The sequence below is a fragment of the Elephas maximus genome, chromosome 3 (genome assembly GCF_024166365.1).
Source record: "Elephas maximus indicus isolate mEleMax1 chromosome 3, mEleMax1 primary haplotype, whole genome shotgun sequence".
Classification (NCBI taxonomy): Eukaryota; Metazoa; Chordata; class Mammalia; order Proboscidea; family Elephantidae; genus Elephas; species Elephas maximus.
In genome coordinates this window covers 110465363-110486329 of record NC_064821.1, presented here as the reverse complement: position 1 = coordinate 110486329, position 20967 = coordinate 110465363, and the positions used below count along the sequence as shown (strand labels likewise).

At 41.4% G+C, this 20967-nt stretch overlaps 1 protein-coding gene across 4 annotated transcripts in view; it reads right to left on the bottom strand.

Annotated features, from left to right (window-relative positions):
* The window catches only part of RAVER2 (ribonucleoprotein, PTB binding 2), a 73132-nt gene extending 55162 nt beyond the window's left edge, over positions 1–17970 (bottom strand). For 3 of the 4 annotated variants that reach the window (XM_049879495.1, XM_049879497.1, XM_049879498.1), the window contains exon 1: positions 17459–17969. In XM_049879495.1, the coding sequence (XP_049735452.1) occupies positions 17459–17710 (252 nt within the window). In that variant the 5' untranslated portion in view covers positions 17711–17969. Of the gene's footprint in view, positions 1–17458 lie in introns of all 4 variants that reach the window. The other variant, XM_049879496.1, reaches the window with a different exon arrangement.
* Positions 17971–20967: the final 2997 nt, after the last annotated feature.

Genomic DNA, 20967 nt, shown 5'->3' with positions numbered 1-20967 from the left:
GTTTACCAATTTTGCTAAATTAACTTAATTCTAACAGCTGACTGTATTTTTATGCAAATAACATAGATCTTCTATGTTTGTTTGGTAACCATGCCCACCTCCACCCGGGAGGTATTTTCATAAATGTCGCTATACCAATTTTTTTTTAACCTGTTGCTGTAAAAAAAATTATCATAGCACACTTATGAAAATACCTTGATATAAACTTTCACTTAAAGCACAATAAATAAATTTTTTAAAAAAGGAAGAAAATACCTCAAGGGGGGAGGGCACAGTTGGCAAACAAACACAGAAGGTGAGTGTTATTTACATTGAGACATGGTATTTGTAGAGTCTTTTTTATTTTCTATATATACAATCATATTTTCTGCAAATAAAGACAGTTTTGAATCTTCCCAATCTTTTTTTGTGTGTGTGTGCTTTAAGTGAAAGTTTACAGTTCTAGTTTCTCATACAAAAATTCACCCACATATGGTTATACGACAGCACACTCCTCCTTCCCACCCTAGATTTACTGTGTCCACCCAACCAGCTCCTGTTCCTTTTTGCCTTCTCATCTCACCTCCAGACAGGAGCTGCTCATTTAGTCTCATGTATCCACTTGAGCTAAGAAGCATTCTCTTCATGAGTATCATTTTATGTCTTCTCATCCAACCTAATCTTTTTCTGAAGAGTTGGCTTTGGGAATGGTTTCAGTTCTGGGCTAATGGAGAGTCCAGGGGGCCTTGTCTTCTCGGGTCCCTCCAGTCTCAGTCAGACCACTAAGCCTGGTCTTTTTACTAGAATTTGAGTTCTGTGCTCCACTTTTTTCCTGCTCCGTCAGGGACTCATTGTTGTGTATCCTGTCAGGGCGATCACTGGTAGTAACTGGGCACCACCTAGTTCTTCTGATCTCAGGCTGATGAAGTCTCTGGTTAATGTAGCCCTTTCTGTCTCTTGGGCTAATATCTTCCTTGTGTCTTTGGTGTTCTTCATTCTCTTTTGCTTCAGGTGTATTGGGACCAATTGATGTATCTTAGATGGCTGCTCGCTAGCTTTTAAGACCCCAGATGCCACTCACCAGAGTGGGATGCAGAACATTTTCTTAATAAACTTTGTTATGCAAATTGACCTAGATGACCCCTGAAACCACGGTTCCCAGACCCCCGCCCCTACTATTCTGTCCCTCAGAAGTATCTGATTGTATTTAGGAAACTTCTTAGCTTTTGGTTTAGTCCAGTTGTACTGACTTCCCCTATATTGTGTGTTATCCTTCCCTTCACCTAAGATAATTCTTACCTACTATCTAGTTAGTGAATACCACTCTCTCTCCCTCCCCACCCTTATAACCATCAAAGAATATTTTCTTCTGTGTTTAAACCTTTTCTTGAGTTCTTATAATAGCAGTCTCATACAATATTTGTCCTTTTGTGACTGATTTCACTTAGCACAATGCCCTCTGGATTCATTCATGTTATGTTTCGCAGATTCATCATTGTTCCTTATTGTTGCATAGTATTCCATCATGTGAATATACCATAATTTATTTATCCATTTGTCTGTTGATGGGCACCTAGGTTGTTTCCATCTTTTTGCTATTGTGAACAGTGCTGCAATAAACATACCAAAAAAAAAAACAAACCAAACCTGTTGCCATCGAGTCGATTCCAACTCATAGTGACCCTATAGGACAGAGGAGAACTGCGCCCTGTAGAGTTTCCAAGGAGCGCCTGGTGGATTTGAGCTGCTGACCTTTTGGTCAGCAGCCATAGCACTTAACCATTATGCCACCAGGGTTTCCAACATAAGTGTGCATATATCTATTTGTGTGACAGCTCTTATTTCTCTAAGATACAGTCCAAGGAGTGGGATTGCTGGATCGTATGGTAGTTCTATCTCTAGCTTTTTAAGGAAGCATCAAATCAATTTCCAAAGTGGTTGTACCATTTTACATTTCCACCAGCAGTGTGTAAGTGTTCCAGTCTCTCCACAACCTCTCCAACATTTATTATTTTGTGTATTTTTGGATTATTGTTAGCCTTGTTGGGGTGAAATGGTATCTCATTGTGGTTTTGATTTGCATTTCTCTAATGGCTAATAATTGTGAGCATTTCCTCATGTATCTGGTAGCCGCCTGAATGTCCTCTTTGGTGAAGTGCCTGTTCATATCCTTTTATCCATTTTTTAATTGGGTTATTTGTCTTTTTGTTGTTGAGATTTTGCAGTATCTTGTAGATTTTAGAGATTAGACACTGATTGGATTTGTCGTAGCCAAAATTTTCTTCCCAGTCTGTAGGTTGTCTTTTTACTCTTTTGATGAAATCTTTTGATTTCTTTCCAGTCTTTATTCTTTTTTTTTTCCACCTCTCTCTCTTTCTCTCTCTCTCTCCCCTCTCTCTGTTCAGCATTGCTGTGCTAGCTAGGATTTCCAGTATAATCTAGAACAGAAGTGATGTTACTGGGCATCCCTATCTTGTTCCTAATCTCAAGGAGAAAATTTTCACTATTTCATTGAATATGACTGTTTTCATGTTTTCTAGATAATCTTCATGTTTGGGGATGTTATCTTCTATTCCTGATCGCTATGACTTTTTTTATTATGAATGAGTGCTAAATTATGTCAAATGCTTTTTCTGCATCTACTGATATGATTTAAGTCCTATCCTAGTGATCTCCAGATTCTTATTTCCACCTCAAACTTTTCTCCTAGGCTCCAGGCCTATATACACTATTGCTTGCTTGGAATTGCATTTGAATGTTCCACCCCGGATAATCCTTTTTTTGGCCCACTAGCTGAAGGAATGTGGTGTCAATTTTAACTTGGCTATTTCAATGCAGTCGTTTTGCTGGAAAGTTCATTAGAATACCAACTTTTTGCCAGGGTAACATTTCACTTGGTCAAAAAAAAGATCATTAAACTTTCACCTTTTTATTAGCAATATACAAGTAATAATTTACTGATTGCTTACTTTATCTCAGCACTTTATAGACATTATCTCATGTAAGCATAACAACCTATGAACTGGATTTAAAGCTGGATTTTACTATCTAGACTTTAAAGAAGAGGACATTGAGGCCTAGAGAAATTAACTGACTTTCACAGTCAGCATATGATGGTGCTGGGATTCAAACCCAGGTCAATAGATTGTACAGAAAACACAGTGAACTACTATGCTATACTGTATCTTAATACAAAACAACTGATTATAAAAAATAATTACCAAAATATATAAAACATTCAAAATTACAAAAATAAAATCTATAAATTATTCATTCCCATAACATTCCTAATGCTCACTGCATCACTGACTTCCTAACCTTGGAATGGGGAACTGGGCAAGTATAAAGTTTGGGACGTCTACAATGTATGTTTCTTGGAGATTGTGTATATAAACACATGCCAAATGCCTCAAAATTACAAGCAATGATAAGACTACTGGGATAACTCTACTATCCAGTCCGACTAGGTCACACACACAAAGACACTTTACAAAATGTTGACTATCAAAAGCCGTTATTATTATTTAAACATTAAACAATAAGAACAGATTTGAGGTGAACCGGCTCCTCCACCCCCAAGAGTATCCCACTTAGCATTGTAGGGAAGGAACCCACTTATATCTAAAAGGAGACCCGCTCACCCTTCCTAAATTCGCCATGTCCATTTTGTGTCACTGGGCAGGCATGTCATAGGCCAGGTGTTCGCAGGTATCTCCCTTTCAGCAGGTGTGTCATCAGGTTAGGTTGGAGGAGATGTGGCTGTTTCTTTCTCTGTCCTTTTTTCCATGGCTTGCTGGTCCAGATCTCAACCACCAGCAGCTTCGGGACAACATTGGCCCAATGCCAGGGTTAGGCTGGCATTATGACAGCTCTTGAGGCAAACTTTTACGGGTAATCCATCTGTTGTATATGCCTAAGCCTCTGCTCCATCAGTGACCTCCTGCCCAGAGGTGCTCAGCTCCACTCCATGAGTCAACCTGCCCACTGCTGCCATCTGTCCCGTGGGCTGACTATGCCCACTGCAGCTGTCCGCCAGTCTTGTGGTTCCCACCACTCACATAACTGCTGCCGTTTCTCTGCCACTTGGCTCTGTTGTGCTTACCGCCATTTCTCTGCTGCTTGGTTCTAACGTACTTGCCATCATTTCCCTTGGTCTTTACTCTTATCAGCTCAGTGAGTGTTACCAGCTCAGCATTACAACCCTTGACCTCTATTACAGCTCTTTTGGGAGGCTCTCAGCACAGGGCCCCATGTCCAAGGAAACAAGCTTCAATCTCCAGGAAGCGAATTTGGATAGTCATCCATTCCAAAGAATAACTGTACATAAATCACAAAGTCTTCTAACCTACAAAAATTTTTTTTTCCAAACGTTACCCTCACATACTACCGTATTAGTTTTTTCTTGCTGCAGAACAAATTACCACAAACATAGTGGCTTAAAACAACATCCATTCTATAGGTCAGAAATCTACGCAGGTTCAACTGGGTTCTCTGCTTAGGGTCCCAAGGTCAAAATCAAGGAGTCAGGCAGGCTGGGCTCTTTTCTGGAGACTCTGAGGAAGAATCCACTTCTCATTAATGTTGCTGGCAGAATTCAGTTCCTTGTGGCATAGGACTGAAGTCCTTATTTTCTTCCTGGCTGTTTTTCCTCACACTCCTAATAGCCATTCTCAAGTCCTTGTACATGACCCCTTCTATCTTCAAAGCCAGCAACTGTATGTTAAATCCTTCATGTGCTTCAAATCTCTGACTGTCCCTTCTCTCCCAGCCAGGGAAAATGCTGCTTTTAAAGGGCTCATGTGATTGGGCCGGGCGCACCTGGATAACTGTCCTAAGTCAACTGATTAGTAGCCTTAATTACGTTTGCAAAAATCCCTTTTTGCCATGTAACATAACCTAATCACAAGCATGACACCTCGTGATGTTCAGAGTCCCAAGGATTAAGGCGGGAAATATTAGAGGGCCATTTTTAGAATTCTACCTACCGCGACTACCATTAATAATAGATGTCACTTACTGTATGCATATATGCACATTAAACAGGTATTTCATTTAATAGCTCAAGTTTCAAAGCTTAAGCAGGGTGAGGAGAGCACTGTGCACGTGCCTGCCCAGCACCAAAAACCCAGTGCCATCGAGTTGATGCCAACTCATAGCGACTGTATTGGACAGAGTAGAACTGCCCCATAGAGTTTCCAAGGAGTGCCTGGCGGATTTGAACTGCCAACCTTTTAGTTAGCAACCGTAGCACTTAACTACTACGCCACCAGGGTTTCCTCCTGCCCAGCACAGAGTGTCAGAAATCAGGCAAGGGGAGGAGGGCAGGGCCAATGGAGTAGCCCAGGGCTGGAGGATGGAGCCAAGGTTGGGTGAGGAGGGATGTGCATGGGGGAGGGGCACCATCTGCAGCAGTGATGGGAGACTGACTACATAAAGGGGGGCTGATCAAATAAGTAAAGATACTAAGGTTAATGAGCGCCAGGTTTCTTACTATCAGAGAAAGGAGTTACAAATATGGAATAGGAGAAAACTAGAATGAACTATATGATATTACATTGCAATTTACTATAGCACTTTGAACTCATTTCTCTCAATATAAATAAACAGATACATAAATAAACATAGATGTAAATGTGTGCGTATACACATGTGGTTGTTGTTAGGTACCATCGAGTCAGTTTGACTCATAGCAAACTTAGACCTTATGTGTAACAGAACGAAATGCTGCCTGGCCATGGGCTTGTGTACACACATACACACATTTATATATTTTCTGTCTACTGAGAGGGCCTGAGAGGTTGACACCCCAATATCAACAAGTAGACCTAGCTCCCAGACCTTGGCTTCTAAATAGTATTTTGCCCTAAAATAAACTAGACCCCTTAATGAAATGGCTGCCTCCAGGGCTGGATCATCAAACCAAACCAAACCCACTGCTGTCAAGTTTATTCCAACACACAGCGGTCCTACAGGACAGAGGAGAACTGCCCCATGGGGTTTCCAAGGAGCGGCTGTTGAATTTGAACTGCCAAGCCTTGGTTAGCAGCCCGAGCTGTTAACCACTGGATCACAGAGGGTATAAATGAGTTTGCAACATCTTCTTGTGCCAAAAATCAAGAAAATGTTTAATGAATGATAGGGATATTTCAAAAGGACACAGGACCCTTTCCTTAAGTGTTGGCTGGACTAAGTGGCTTACTTACAAAGAGTAGAGAAAGGGGAAATTGTAACTTTACAGAGGGATAACCTGGTAGACATCACGTTAACCAAATGATTAACATCACCAGTGATAAGTTATGCTGATGTCATGTACTCCCTGATATGATGTGACAGAAAGGATCCTCCACAAAAATCCATAACCCTATCTAATCATGAGAAAAATATTAGACAAACCCAAATAAGGGGACATTCTAACAAATACCAACACTGGGAGGGTCATAAAAAACAAGGAAAGACTGAGAATTTGTCACAGAATGGAGGCTGAGGAGATATGACTAAATTCAATGCAGTATCCTGGACTGGATCTTAGAACTGATAAAAAGGACTTCAGTAAAAAAACTGATGAAAGCCGAATAAAGGCTAGAATTTAGTAGTTAATAATAATGTACCAGTGTTAATTTCTTAGTTTTGACCAATAAGCCTTGTTAACATTAGAGGAAACTGGGTGAAGGATCAGGAGCCCTGATGGTGCCGTAGTTAAAGTGCTTGGCTGCTAACTAAAATATCAGTGGTCCGAACCCACCAGCCACTCTTTGGGAGAAAGATGCGGCAGTCTGCTTCCGTAGGAAACCCTCTGGGGCAGTTTTACTCCGTCCTACAGGGTCACTAGGAGTCAGAATTGACTCAGCGGCAGTTGGCTTGAGGGCGAAGAATATATGAGAAATCTCTACATTATCTTTGCAATTTTTCTGTAAACCTAAAATTATTCTTTTTAAGTTTATTTAAAAAGAAAAGGGATACAGGAGTCAACTTGAAGGAGGTCCCACTGCTCAAATCTGAAACAATTAAAGCACCAAAATAAATAATGACAATAATGGATTATAAGTCACTGAGTAAAATAGGAAACATAAGCCTATACAGATAAAAACTAATAAATGAATAAAGTGAACACGTGAAGGAGAATAGAAAATATACTTAGTCTCAAAATACCTTCCCACAAAATCCTATTAACTACAAAGGTAGAAAGAGTAATTTTACATACAGAAGCCTGGCAGACACCACCTTAATCAAAGTGAACAATAGGGTAAATCTAAAATGTGCCCCACCCTGTGACAGTGTTGCCAAAGATACATATCTTGAATTTAATCATGAGGAAACATCAGACAAACCCAGACTGAAGGACCTTCTACAAAATAACTGACCTGTAGGCTTCTTGGGTTAGGCTTCAAAGGGTCAAGGTCATGAAAGTCAAGGAAAGACTGAGGAGTTATTCCAGATTGAAAGAAACTAAAGAGACAATAGCGAAGTGCAATGCATGATTCTGAGCTGTATTCTTTGGCTACAAAGGACATTATTGGCACAACTGGCAAAACTTAAATATACCCTGGGAATCAGATGGTAGTATTTTGACTTTGATAACAGTATTGTGGTTATGTCGAGAATGTCCTAGTTTGCAGGAAATAGACAATAGTCAGGATGATAGGATAACAGGTTTGTACTCATTCTCAAATGGTTCAGGAAAAAAAACCTCTTTGTACAGTACTTGCAACTTTTCGGTAAGTTTGAGATTACTTCAAAGTTTAAAATTCGCAGATTCACATGTCCCTGTTTACTGCCATCACCTCTACTCCAGTTCAGGCCATCACCATCTCATGCCATAAAACTCCTGTAAAGACAGAAAGTCAGAAAAATGGAGACGAATCTCGAATAAAAAACAAGTAGTAAAACTGGTAGGGTAACAGAAAATCCAAAGTCCAGGAAATAAAGGCAAGCTGGGAACTACGAGCAGATAATCAGAGCAGTGGGTTGAGAAAAGATATAAAGACTAACTGGCTGGGGCAGAGGTGGAGGGGTGGGGTGGGGTGCAATGGGAGGTGCAATGGGCAGAGGGGGAGAGGTAGGGTGGAGTGCAGTGGGAGGTGTGATGGGCAGAGGGGGAGGGGTGCAGTGGGGTGCAATGGGAGGTGCGATGGGCAGAGCGGGAGAAGGGGGGTGGGATGGGAGGTGCCATGGGCAGAGGGGGAGACGTGGGGTGGCGTGCAATGGGAGGTGGTGGCAAAAGAGAGACAAGGAAAATGCATACAAATACAGGTACAAACAAATTCCACTGAATTCTACTGATACTTTGGCCTTTATGGTTGTAAGAAAGCTTCAAACACACAAAGAAAATGCACAAGCATACGGAAGAAGGAAGTAAGCTCACAAATCTAAAGATTCTAATAGTAAATTTAAAAATTGAAGTACCAAGTGCCTGTAAAACAAGTTTAGGGGCTCACAATGAGTTGCATAGCTAAAATAAAACAAAAGAGAAACTTTTTCTTAGCAATACTTACTGTAAAGAACGCTAAACACAATGGACAATATTATTGACGTTTTTCCCAAGATGAAAAACAGCCTATCAATTTTTAACTTTTAGTAAATATAAGGGGGAAAATATTACAGGATGATTCCTTGAAAGCCTCTGAAGAACCAACTTTTTTGCACATCCATCCTGGGCCAGACGCTGTGCTGAAAGCATCAGTCATGTACTTGTTCAGTGATCAAAATAAAGGCATTTTTATAGCCAACATGAAAACACAGGTGAATTTTTTTGTAAAGGAAAACTAAGGAGCCTCATTTAGGTTCTTTCCCAGATGGAGGATTATCCCACCTACATATAAATGTGGGTCACAAAAGTGTCTGATGAAATTTCTTCTCAAAAGACAGCTTTGGATACACTCAAGTGGTCCCAAAGACAGGAACAAAACTATGCTGGCCTAGAACAGGACTTGTCAACCTAAACCCTAATAATCCCCTAGTAAGATCAGGGATAAATTATAAGACATCCATGAACCTCTTGAAATTATATGCAAATATTTGTGTACCTAGGAATATTCACTTTTCTGGAGAGAGGGTTTATAGCTTTCATCATTCTCATAAACCAAAAACGGTTAACTGGATAATTACAACTGAATGGAGAAAGCTCATGCCGAAAGAGCTAACACAATCTTACACTGCAATATTTGTTCCTCTAAAGAATCAAGAGCTTGCAACGTGTCAAATGCATTAGCCGAGGTACAGCATTTTAGAACAAAGTAGGCGGTAGTCCCATTCTGTTTTACATTTTCCTTGGAACAATGCATCAGATTCTAGGTTAAACATTGGTGATTTACAAAGGTAAACATTACATTGTTCCTGCCCTTTGAAACACAATATTGGGAGGGATTATAATTACACCACCATGTGGGATAAGAATATAAACTTTGGAATCTAACAGCAGTCCTTCTTCACTCTACCACTAGCTAGCTGAATGATCTTGGACAAACTGACATTTTTGCACCTGTTTCCCTATCAGTAAAATAGGAATAATTACAACCTTGAAGTGAAGATTAAATATAATGTAAACAAAACACCAAGTACAGTGGCTGACAACTGTAGGTACCCAGTAAACAAGGTTATCACAGTTATTATGGATACTCAGGGGGAAGAGAAATCTGTTCTTGCTGAGGAATTACAGAGAGATCTCAACTAGACTAGGCTACATGCTCGATTGGGTGCCACATTTTAAGAGATACAAGGACAAAGTGGCATCTGTTCAGAGAAAAATAACTGAAATGGTGAGGAAACCATGTCCCAAAACCCAGTGGTTTGAAGGGACTGAAGATTTAAGTTAAAAAAGAGAATACTGTTAAGTTCTATATGTTGCTGGAGGAGAGGAGTTGGATTAAGAAATCAACATTTCAGGGAAATAAATTTTATATAAAAATCAAACCACACCCATTGCTGTCGGTCCTGACTCATAGCGACCCTATAGGACAGAGCAGAACTGCCCCATAGAGTTTCCAAGGAGCACCTGCAGATTCAAACTGCTGACCTTTTGGTAGGCAGCCATAGCTCTTAACCACTACGCTACCAGGGTTTCCAGATTTTATATACAAAAAAAACAAACCAAACCCAGTGCCGTTGAGTCGATTCCGACTCACAGAAACCCTACAGGACAGAGTAGAACTGCCCCATAGAGTTTCCAAGGAGCGCCTGGTGGATTCCATCTGCCAACCCTTTGGTTAGCAGCCGTAGCACTTAACCACTACGCCACGCGAGTTTCCATATAGTCAATGTAAATAAGAAACTTACAATCAAGTGTTAACAGTGAGCTAGTATCCAGGTAAAGTGGATTCATGTGTTGAGCAAAAGGGTTAGATTTAAATGTCTTCTACCATTCCTCCCAATACTGCAATTTTATGTTTTTTTATTAAAAGGCTTCATTAGTTTGTAGCTATTGCTTGGCAGTTAACATAAGACTCAACTTGAAATAAATGGAACAATAAAGGGAATTTAGTGACTTGTGTAACTGCGAAATCCAGAGGTAGGTCAAGCTTTAGACACAGTCCGATGAGGGCTCAAATGAGTGTCCCTACCTCACTCTCCCCTCCCCCAAGGTCATCCCTTCATTGGATGCCTGCTTTGTCCTCAGACTGTCAGCTGCAACGAGGGCTATATGACTCCACATTCATCCAATGGGGAGAGAGAATCACTCACTCTAACTAAAGTCCTAGACTTCCCTGTTACACCAAGCTGAAACAGTCACCGTGGCCAGGAGACCACCATGTACTAACATGCTTAGATCCAGGTTACTGGCCCTTCTTTAACCAATACCTCTGCAAAAGGGAAGAATCCTATTCATTGGTTTGTCACCCCTGCAGATGGGGGGTTAGAGATGGCACCCACCCAAATCATATAGTCGACAGTGAAGGAGGAGTAGCCCCTCAAAGGAAAATCTGGGTGCTACCAGGCAAGGCAAGAGAAAGAAAGAAGACTATGTAGGCAACAGTATTAGGGTCTCAGCAAGAAACAGAAAGCAAATTCAGAAGCTAATTGGAGAGTTGTTTTTTCAAGATTATCTACAAAGGTGTAGAGAAACCCTGGAGCTAACAATGGTCCCCTACTACCACTAGGCCTGAGGAAGCAAGGGAACGGTTGGGAGAACCCAGACAGCTTAGTTGCATGGAGAGACTTTGGCAGAGGGAAGCAGTGAATTCACAGTAATCTGGTGGGGAGGGAGCTAGGGGAATAAATACCCCAGTATCTCTCTCTTCCACCTTCTGGTCTTCTACTAGTGGCTCACACTGGCCAAATGCAACAAGAAACCAGAGGATGAGGGAGTCTTGTTAGTGCAGTTCACCATACAGGTTAGACTCCCAGGACTGAGCAGGTGAAAAGGGAAGAGAGTGGATCTGGAGGGCAAATGGAAGATATTCAGCACAGGAACCAAGGACTACCCTCTGCAGACGATCAAGAGCCAAAATTCATACTTTTACGCAAACAACACGTGTCTACTGTTTGTTTGCCAAATGCACTCTCGCCCCATGAGGTATTTCTGTAAGTGTGAAAATTTCTTTTATAGCAACATGTAAAAAAAAAAAAAGCAATTGGCATAGCGGTGCTTATGAAAATACCTCAGAGGGGAAGGGCACATTTGGCAAACAAACATAGAAGGTGTGCATTGTTTGTGTAAAAATATGGTATCTAGAGCAGACGAATGTTCTAGGTGCTACAACCTTCCCATTTCTCACTTATTACCCCTCCCAGTGTACACTCTCCCCTTAGAGTAAGGCAATTTTGCCTCTTTAGGTAAACAGTACAAACAGGACCAAGGTTCCTGATAAATAACTTTAGGATCTTTAAATCTATAAAAAATTGTATTTTCTTTATCCCCTTTTTAATATTCCTAGGTTTGCCTGTGTCAGACGGGCTAAGAAGAGCTGAGCATAAAGTTTTTGTCCACAGATAAGAAATAAGCCCTGGCAGCCCCTACCGCCCAATGGCAATGAGGAAGCACAAATAGAAAAATCAAGAGAGAAAACTCAGGGCGTTAGTGACAGGGACCCCTTCTGTAGTAGCAGCCTTCCATCAGAGTTGATCTCATTTAAAGCTGCTCTGATTTTTTGCATCTTATTTATTTAAGGGGCAATTTCCTTAAATATAGCTTCTTCATTAGCTTCTGCCGTAAGACACAGGAGCTCCTATCAGTGATGTGAAGCTGGCAGAGTGTCTGCTCCTGGAGTTCCAAGGGCCTACACAAATTAGATGTTATTATACTATTACACTACTGATGTAACCTTACACTTCAGAAGCATTATAGCTTATACGAACGTTAAAATGCTAACCTGCAAAACTAAATACCATTTGCCATATTCTTTCTATGGGAAACCATATTCTTTCTATGGGAAAACATAAAAAAAAACATAGCAAGTCCAAAAAAAAATAATTTCTAACCATAACCCATTCATTAATTGGGAAGTGGTCTTTATATTACCTGAAATGTCTTTGGACTGGCTGTTAACACAAGCACTGTGATGCTAACTACAAAGTATTCCTCCTCTTCTTCAATATATTTTCAGAGCAGAGTACAAGCATTTCTGAAACACTTTTAAAGAATTTCTGCTTAGACTAGAAGTTGACTGAACCAGTGGTGTCCCAGAAATCTAGACATATATTCCTTTAGCAGGTTTCAATGTTCTTGTTATTCCATGTATTCTTGGGAATCAGATAATAAAATACACTGAATAGAAGCAGAACCCATAATTCGGTTCTGCTTAACTACATTAAGAAAATATAATAGATAATCTTAAATACTGTATACTAAAGTAAGAAAAGTAACTTCCAGAAGTAAGCAAGATCACATTTTCCACAAAACAAGAACAATTTCAAAACGAGAAAACATTCCAATATTAGGAAAAAGTGGTGAATAATTGACCTATTTAAAAGGCAATAATTACTGAATATACTGTTAGAGAAAACAAATAATGGATATAAAAAATCTCACAGTTTTAAAAAAAACAAAGTATGTAAGAAAAGCCTATTGTTTATATATTATGTAAAAGAAAAAAGGAAGATAAGTAGGTTTTAAAAATAAAATCAACCAGAGTTTCCTACATTTGGAGTCTGTGATTCTAAAAAGTGCTAAATTGATCACACTATGCCTTCAGATGGGCCCCTGTGAATTAACCATCAAGCTTCTCAATTAGCTACCATAATAAAAATAGGGTGCTTTAAAATGAAAGTTAATACTCAAAGTGAAACAATAGAATGTGTCTTCTATTACTGATCCTGGCCGTTAGCCCTAAGCACTTCAGATTTTCTTCTAATTACACAATATTACCTCTCTCAGATTTTAAAGTAAACCACACAAAAACAAAACACATGAACACACAAGACATGTAAGAAACAGTTAAATTACATAGGAAGTAAAATGCCACTGTCATCTATTGTAAAACTCCAGTAACAGCGAAACAGAACCAGGCTAACCATAAAATATAAACCATTTATAGAAATGCAATAAGACCATATTTTAGAGCATTACCTTAACTAATTGAAATTTGTAAATTCAGAGTTGCAAAAGACTATGTTCACACACAGGCACATAAAAACAATGGCTATTCTGAATAAGAACCAGTGTTCACAACATTGTTATGTTCCCTATAAACAACTACATTCCACAATGCTAGCATTCAAAGATATAACTATAAACATTCAAATCACAGTGGAATGAGGTACTTGGGGGCATCTAACCAGTTTCTGAGCAATTGATTCCAATTCCTGGCGACCCCATGTGTATCAGAGCAGAACTGTGCTCCATAGGGTTTTCAAGGGCAGATTTTTTGGAAGTTGCTTGCCAGGCCTTTCTTCTCAGGTGCCTCTGGGTGGACTCGAACCTCCAAACTTTCAATTAGCAGCCAAGTGTATCAATCATTTGCACTACCCAGGGACTACTGGGGGAATCTAGATAGCTTGATAAAGTTGGGGTAGGACACAATGTAGAGCTAATGAGAAATAAGACTGGAAAGGTAGGCAGGGGTCAGATCACATAAAGCCTGAGAATCTTAGATTTTTATCCTGTTATGTCATGTTTTTCAAACAGGTCTAAGTATTCCATGGTAATATAAGAGTATAGAAAGTTATACCATAAATATGGTGCATCTCCCATAAGTGTCAAGTTCACCAAAAAATGAGGAGAGTTGAGTAAAGCACCGCCTTTACATTAAATACAATTTTACTATAGAATATAAAATTAATATGATTTTTCAGACAGACAATGAGTCAAAGCAATTTCACTCTTGCAGTAGGTTAATTCAGGTTCACTATTCTGTACCGTTAAAGACAATTTGAAGAAAAATTTGAGAAGTAGTGGTGGGAATGTAGAGTCGAAGTTTAGTTTAGTTTGTTTTAACCAGGAGAGTGACATGATCAGATTTGCGCTTTGGAAAGATCTCTCAGGGAAAGCAGTATGTAGGATGGGCTAAAACATAAGAGGCAGGACAGTAATGAAGGCAGGTGACTAACTGCAAATTCCAATAAATCTATGCAAGAGAAGAAAAGGATCTGAACCAGAGCTGAGACTGTGAAAATAAACAAGGCCAGGAAGATTCAAGAAAGCTTAGGAGGCAGACCAGACAGGGCCTGATGAAATCCATAGTAGCTAGGCAGTGAAACAGCTTTTGAGAACTTATTAATATAAAGGTGTCAGGTTTTTTACAGAGCTAGCATTTCTATAAAGTATTTGATACATGTACCTATAAAAGCTCCCACTTAAGAATAATTAATATGTCTTCTAGTCATAGGAACTGTAAAGGTATGAGATGCTGTCATAAATCTGTTATATCAAAAATTAAACAAAATCTGAGTAACACTAACAATTACAGGCGGCTGGGCACCATCTAGTTCTTCTGGTCTCAGGGACATGTAGGCTGTGGTGTATGTGGTCCATTAGTCCTTTGGACTAATTGCTCCCTTGAATCTTTGGTTTCCTCCACTCTCAGAAAGGACATTACTCTTGAGCAAGTTACTAACTATAACTAAACACTGATCTGCTTACATCTTAAAATTATATGTTTGGCATATTAAAAACACTTTTATTAAGGAAATTATTATAGGTAAAATAAATGCTAAAACAAGTCTGGAAACAAGTCTCTAGTTCCTAACTTTTTTTTTTTTTTGCTTTTAGATGAAACTTTTCAACTATCAAAAAGCATGTAACTTGGCATAAAAAGGTAAGATACTTCATCTAGACATCTAGGTTTTATACCAATTTTATCTGATAATTTATGTTTGCTACTTTACAGGAAATCCTATGATTTAGGCTAAACATAAATTCATAGAAAGAATAATCCAAAAGTACAAATCACTGTGTGGTTCTCATAAGGTCTCTCTCCATCACTAATACCAGGTAATTAAAACAGTTCCTTTTATTAGTCCCTTTGATAAATACATTTTATCTGCTGAGAAGGGAAATGAGAAATATGCCAACCTCAAACCAAGAACAAACACTGTCTAGAATTTTAGGTCTAAATATTTTTTTAATTAATGCAAGGAAATGTATTAGAAATAGTTAGCATTCTACAAACGAAATCAAGACATTTCTCCAACTCTCTTCTCCTTAGATTATCTACACACAGAGATGCTACTTCTTCAATTTTCATTTTTTAAATGCTATCTGCTCTTCTAAGCTTTCCTTTTTCCGAGCTCCCATGCTGTCATTATCTGCATGCGTAAAGTTGCTTCCATGAAATCAGTCCAATGTGGATGTCCTCATAGATAGCATCACAAAACGTTACCTGAGAAAGTGGACAACTGGACAAAACATTGTCCACAGGAAGTGGACAATGGTAGAGAGGGTTGAAAGGATAAGATATATACAGGGTTGACAGAGAATTGTCTGTATTGCATTTTAAAATAAAATACCCCTCATGCACATGATTTACAGGGTTATATGCCCATGCTGGGAAACCCTGGTGGCATAGTGGTTAAGTGCTACAGCTGCTAACCAAGAGGCTTCTTGGAAACCCTATGGGGCAGTTCTACTCTGTCTTATAGGGTCACTATGAGTTAGAATCAGCTCGATGCCAGAAGGTTCTGTTTTTATTCTCATGCTTATTATTAGTGGCTATGTAAGGTCTAATTACATAGTAATGAGGCATTGGTCTCAACATTTTATAGGTCATATGGAAGAACTAGGAGCCCTGGTGGCAAAACAGTTAAGTGCTGGGCTGCTAACTCAAAGTGGTGGTTCGAAACCATTCAGTGGCTCCACAGGAGAAAAACCTGGCAATCTGCTTCTGTAAAGACTATAGCCTAGAAAACCCTATAGGGCAGTTCTACTCTGTTGCATGGGGTCACTATGAGTTGAAAATGAAACTGAGAAGCATCCAACAACAACATCCAGGAACTGCCATGAGATTGTCAATAATCAGTTCTCTCACAATTTCATGAAGCTATTTACAAGAATTAGATGAACTGGCCCAAATCGCTCCAGCTACCAGAAAACACACATACCCACAACTGTTTTTTTAGTGAGGACAGCCTACCCTCCCCACCCACACATAATACATAAATTCAAGATCCACGTGAAATATATGTGAACATCTAGACAATTAAGAAACTCTGAAAAACCGAAGTGAACCCATTTTTTGGTAAACAAAAACGCACACATATTCAATGTTAACAACGGTTATCTTTGGGTATCAGGAATACGCGTGATTTCCATTTTTCCCTATGTGCTTCCCTGTATGTTCTAGCTTTCCTACCATTAGCATGTAACTACTGCAATCGGAAAGAAAAAAAAAAGTTAAATAGATACAGAGCTTCTAATCTTAAAGAGTTAATGTGGATCAAAGACACAGAGTAACCTTTCTTTAAGCCTCATCACAGTTACTGAGAAGAAATCCTCCATTCCTTGGCATGGATCCCCAAAGTCCAGCGATATCCTCTCTACTCCGGGGCCTTAGCAAACCGAGCGGAGTTGTTTCATACAAACTTGTTCAAGGACTTCTGTAAGAACAAAACTCACTCCCAGTTCTCCGGTGACCCCGCTCCCCATGGTATACCAAAGTCCGGAGGCCCCCACGCGGCACCTTCAGCCCCTCTCAAGGTGCTCCCCAAGACTCAGCCCCCCAAACCTGTGCTCCACAGCTCACTCCCACTCTCCTTCACCTACTACCCACACCCCTTCCTTCCACACACGCCAATGGGCAGCAGGGGACGGAAAGAGCGGACCGGACTTGGAGGCAGCCACCCCCAATTCTCGCGACCGTGGACGAGCCGTTTCGCCTCTCCGAGCCTCAGTTTCCTAATCTGCCACCCTCCCTCGTAGGATGGCCGCAAGTTCAGAAAACCAGATGGCTTTGCAAAAACCCGGGGCTGTTCTCATCACTGCAACAACCCCTCTTCCTCCGACTGTTCTACGCGGCCGGCGCTAGCCTGGACCCCTCGGGGACAACTTCTCCTCCCAAGCCCTACTCCGTCGCCCCCCGGGACAGGTCGCCCCCACGCCCGCGCCCTGTACCTGGCAGTTGCTGTCTTGGGGCAGGTTTTTCACCAGGATTTTCCTACGGTTGTTCAGCTCCCGCCGCATCCGCTGCAGCCGCGCGGCGACCTCCTCAGGGTCCAGCGCGGCGGACGCGGGGCCCCGGGCGCCCTCGCGCGCTTCGGCGGAGCAGCCCGGCCCGCGCGGCCCGGTTTCCGACCCCAGCCCCGACGCGCCGCCCAGGCCCGCGCCCCCTTCGCCGCCGCCGCCTTCTCCCGCCGCCGTCGCCATCTTCTCGGGCGCCCCGCGGCTGCGGGCTCCTTCGGAGGCTCGAGGGGAAGCGGAGCGAGAAAGCGGGAGGAGGCCCGGGCGGGGGCCAGGAGGGCAGAGGCCGGAGCGTGGGCCCAGGCGCGGGGACAGAGGGACCGAGGGAGGCGGCGCCGCAGCCACCAGCCGGCGGGGCGAGGGCGGGCAGGCGGGCGGGGAGAGGAAACCTGAGGCGCCGAGGAGGAGCCCGAGAACCACCTCGCGGGAACCTCCCCCTCGGGCCCCCAGCCCCCGCGCACAGGCGGCTCCCACCTCGCCTGCCCGCCCCTAGGGGCCCTGGCGCGCCACCCGGACACCTGTGCGGCGCGGACGCGAGCGGGAGGGCGAGTTCCCGCTTGCCGCAAAGCTTTAGGGAACGCCCAGGCTTGAGCTCTGGGGATGCATGGGGACTCGAACCCAGGCGACTGTCCCCGGGCGCCCCCTCCCCCACGTGACGCCTCAGCTCTCCTCTCGAAACTCCCGCGCTGTGACTGCTCAGTGGGCTGCAGACGCCGATTCAGGCTTCCCAAACCTGGGGAGGTGGGAGGGCTCTGGACGAAAACCCTTTTGCTGTGTGCAAGATGTGCGTATTTGGCAAAGAAGATATTTGAGATTACCTTGAAAAATAAAACTTGAAATTTTCTAGGAAGTTAAAAGAGGGATATTCTGGGGGACAATTCGTATTTTTGGCATAACCTGATCGCAAAGTATTTTCCCCTGTGTATGAAAAACCTGTGTCCTTCACTCATGCTTTCCTCTCTGCTACAGTTTCTCAGATGCAAAGCTTGGCGCCTTGTCTATGAAACATACAAAGCAACGCTGAAACAAAGAATGGAACGGAAGAGGACTTAGTGGCAGATGGCTGGAGAATGCTGTACTTGGAATATTATCTTACTTGAAATTTAGGAGCAAAGTTACATCGTAGAACTAACTCAAAGTGATGTCATCAGGTCAAACAATCTGCCAGCCTCTGGCTGACACCAGCTCAAATGACCATCAACAAAGGTGAACTTTCATATTAAGTGGGTAGCCTTAAATACACTTGCAAAAAAGCCTCTTTAACACTGATAGGTATTCCCTTAGGGGAAAATGCTTTAAATAAATGTAGCCAAACAGTAAACCCGTACTATTTACTCAGTAGTTACAATGCACTCCTGCATATTTTTAAGTACTGTACTTTACATATATTTCAGTCACTCTTAACAATAGTCCAGTTAGGTAGGTTATGGAGTCTGGTCTGCTTAAATCTAAAGCTCAATACTCTTAATAATATAAAAGATTTACCTATAATCCCTCTGACCCAAAATAATGGCTGCTAATATTCTTGAATTGTTCCTCTGCTGATAGATACTTGTTACAATGATATTCTGCAATACATGTGTACACGTATTACGTAGCAGCACTAATTCACTATAGTCAAAGGGTGGAAATAGCCCGAATGCCCACCAACGGATGAATGAATAAAGAAACTGTGATATAGATATGTGTGTGTGTGATATTAATGGATCTTTCTTGAGGATAGGCATAAATATGGAGGATCTCTTCCATTTGTTGAAACATCTCAATTGGTATTCCATCAATTTCTAGAGTCTTGTTTCTCACCAATGCCTTCAGTGCAGCTTGGACTTCTTCCTTCAGTATCATTGGTTCCTGATCATATGCTGCCTCCTGAAATGGTTGAACGTCAGCCAATTCTTTTTGGTACTGTGAATGTGGAAATTGTCAAACGATATCATTAACATCACATGAAGGTAAAATTTTGCTGAAGATCATTCAAAAGCAGCTGCAGCAGTACATCGACAGGGAACTGCCAGATGTTCAAGCCAGATTCAGAAGGGGACGTGCAACCAAGAATATCATTGCTGATGTCAGATGGATCCTGGCTGAAAAGCAGAGGATACCAGAGAGATGTTTGTCTGTGTCTTATTAACGATGCAAAGGCATTTGACTGTGTAGATCATAACAAATTACGGATAACATTTCGAAGAATGGGAATTCCAGAACACTTAATTGTGCTCATGAAGAACCTGTACATAGATCAAGAGGCAGTCGTTCAAACAGAACAAGGGAATATTGTATGGTTTAAAGTAAGGAAAGGTGTGCATCAGGGATGTATTCTTTCACCACACCTTTCAATCTGTATGCTGAGCAAATAATCTGAGAAACTGGACTATATGAAGAATGGGGCATCAGGTTTGGAGGAAGACTCATTAACAATTTGCATTATGCAGGTGACACAGCCTAGCTTGCTGAAAGTGAAGAGGACTTGAAGTACTTACTGATGAAGGTAAAAGACCACATCCTCACAACTGGACCAGTAAGCAACATCGTGATAAATGGAGAAAAAAGACTGACGTTGTGAAGGATTTCATTTCACAAGAATTTCATTTTACTTGGATCCACAATCAACACCCCTGGAACCAGGAGTTCAGAAATCAAAAGATGCATTGAGTTGGGCAAACCTGCTGCAAAAGACCACTTTAAAGTGTTGAAAAGCGAAGATGTCACCTTAAGACTAAGGTATGCCTGACCCAAGTTATGGTGTTTTCAATTACTTCATATGCATGGGGAAGCTGGAAGATGAGTAAGAAAGACCAAAGAAGAATTGACACCTTTGAATTGTGGTGTTGGCGAAGAATATTGAATATACCATGGAATACCAAAAAAACAAACCTGTCTTAGAAGAAAGTACAGCCAGAATGCTCCTTGGAAGCAAGGATGGTGAGACTACTCACATACTTTGGACATGTTATCAGGAGAGACCAGTCCCTGAAGAAGGACATCATGCTTGGTAAAGTAGAGGACCAGTGAAAAAGAGGAAGACTCTCAACAAAATGAATTGACACAGTGCCTGCAACAACGGGCTCAAGCATGGCAATGATTATGAGGACGGCGCAGGACTGGGCAGTGTTTCATTCTGTTGTACATAGGGTTGCTATGAGTCTGTACCAACTCGGTAGCACCTAACAACAACAACGTGTATATGTATGTATGTATCTGGAGACCTGATGGCACAGTGGTTAAGAGCTGGGTTGCTAACCAAGAGGTTGGCAGTTAGAATTCACTAGCCACTCCTTGGAAATCCTATGGGGCAGTTCTACTCTATCCTATAGGGTCACTCGACTTGATGCACTTGATGGCAACAGATTTGGTTTTGGTGTTTTATATATATATATATATATGTGTGTGTGTATGTGTGTATATGTGTATATACGTGTATATATGTGTATGTACGTGTATAT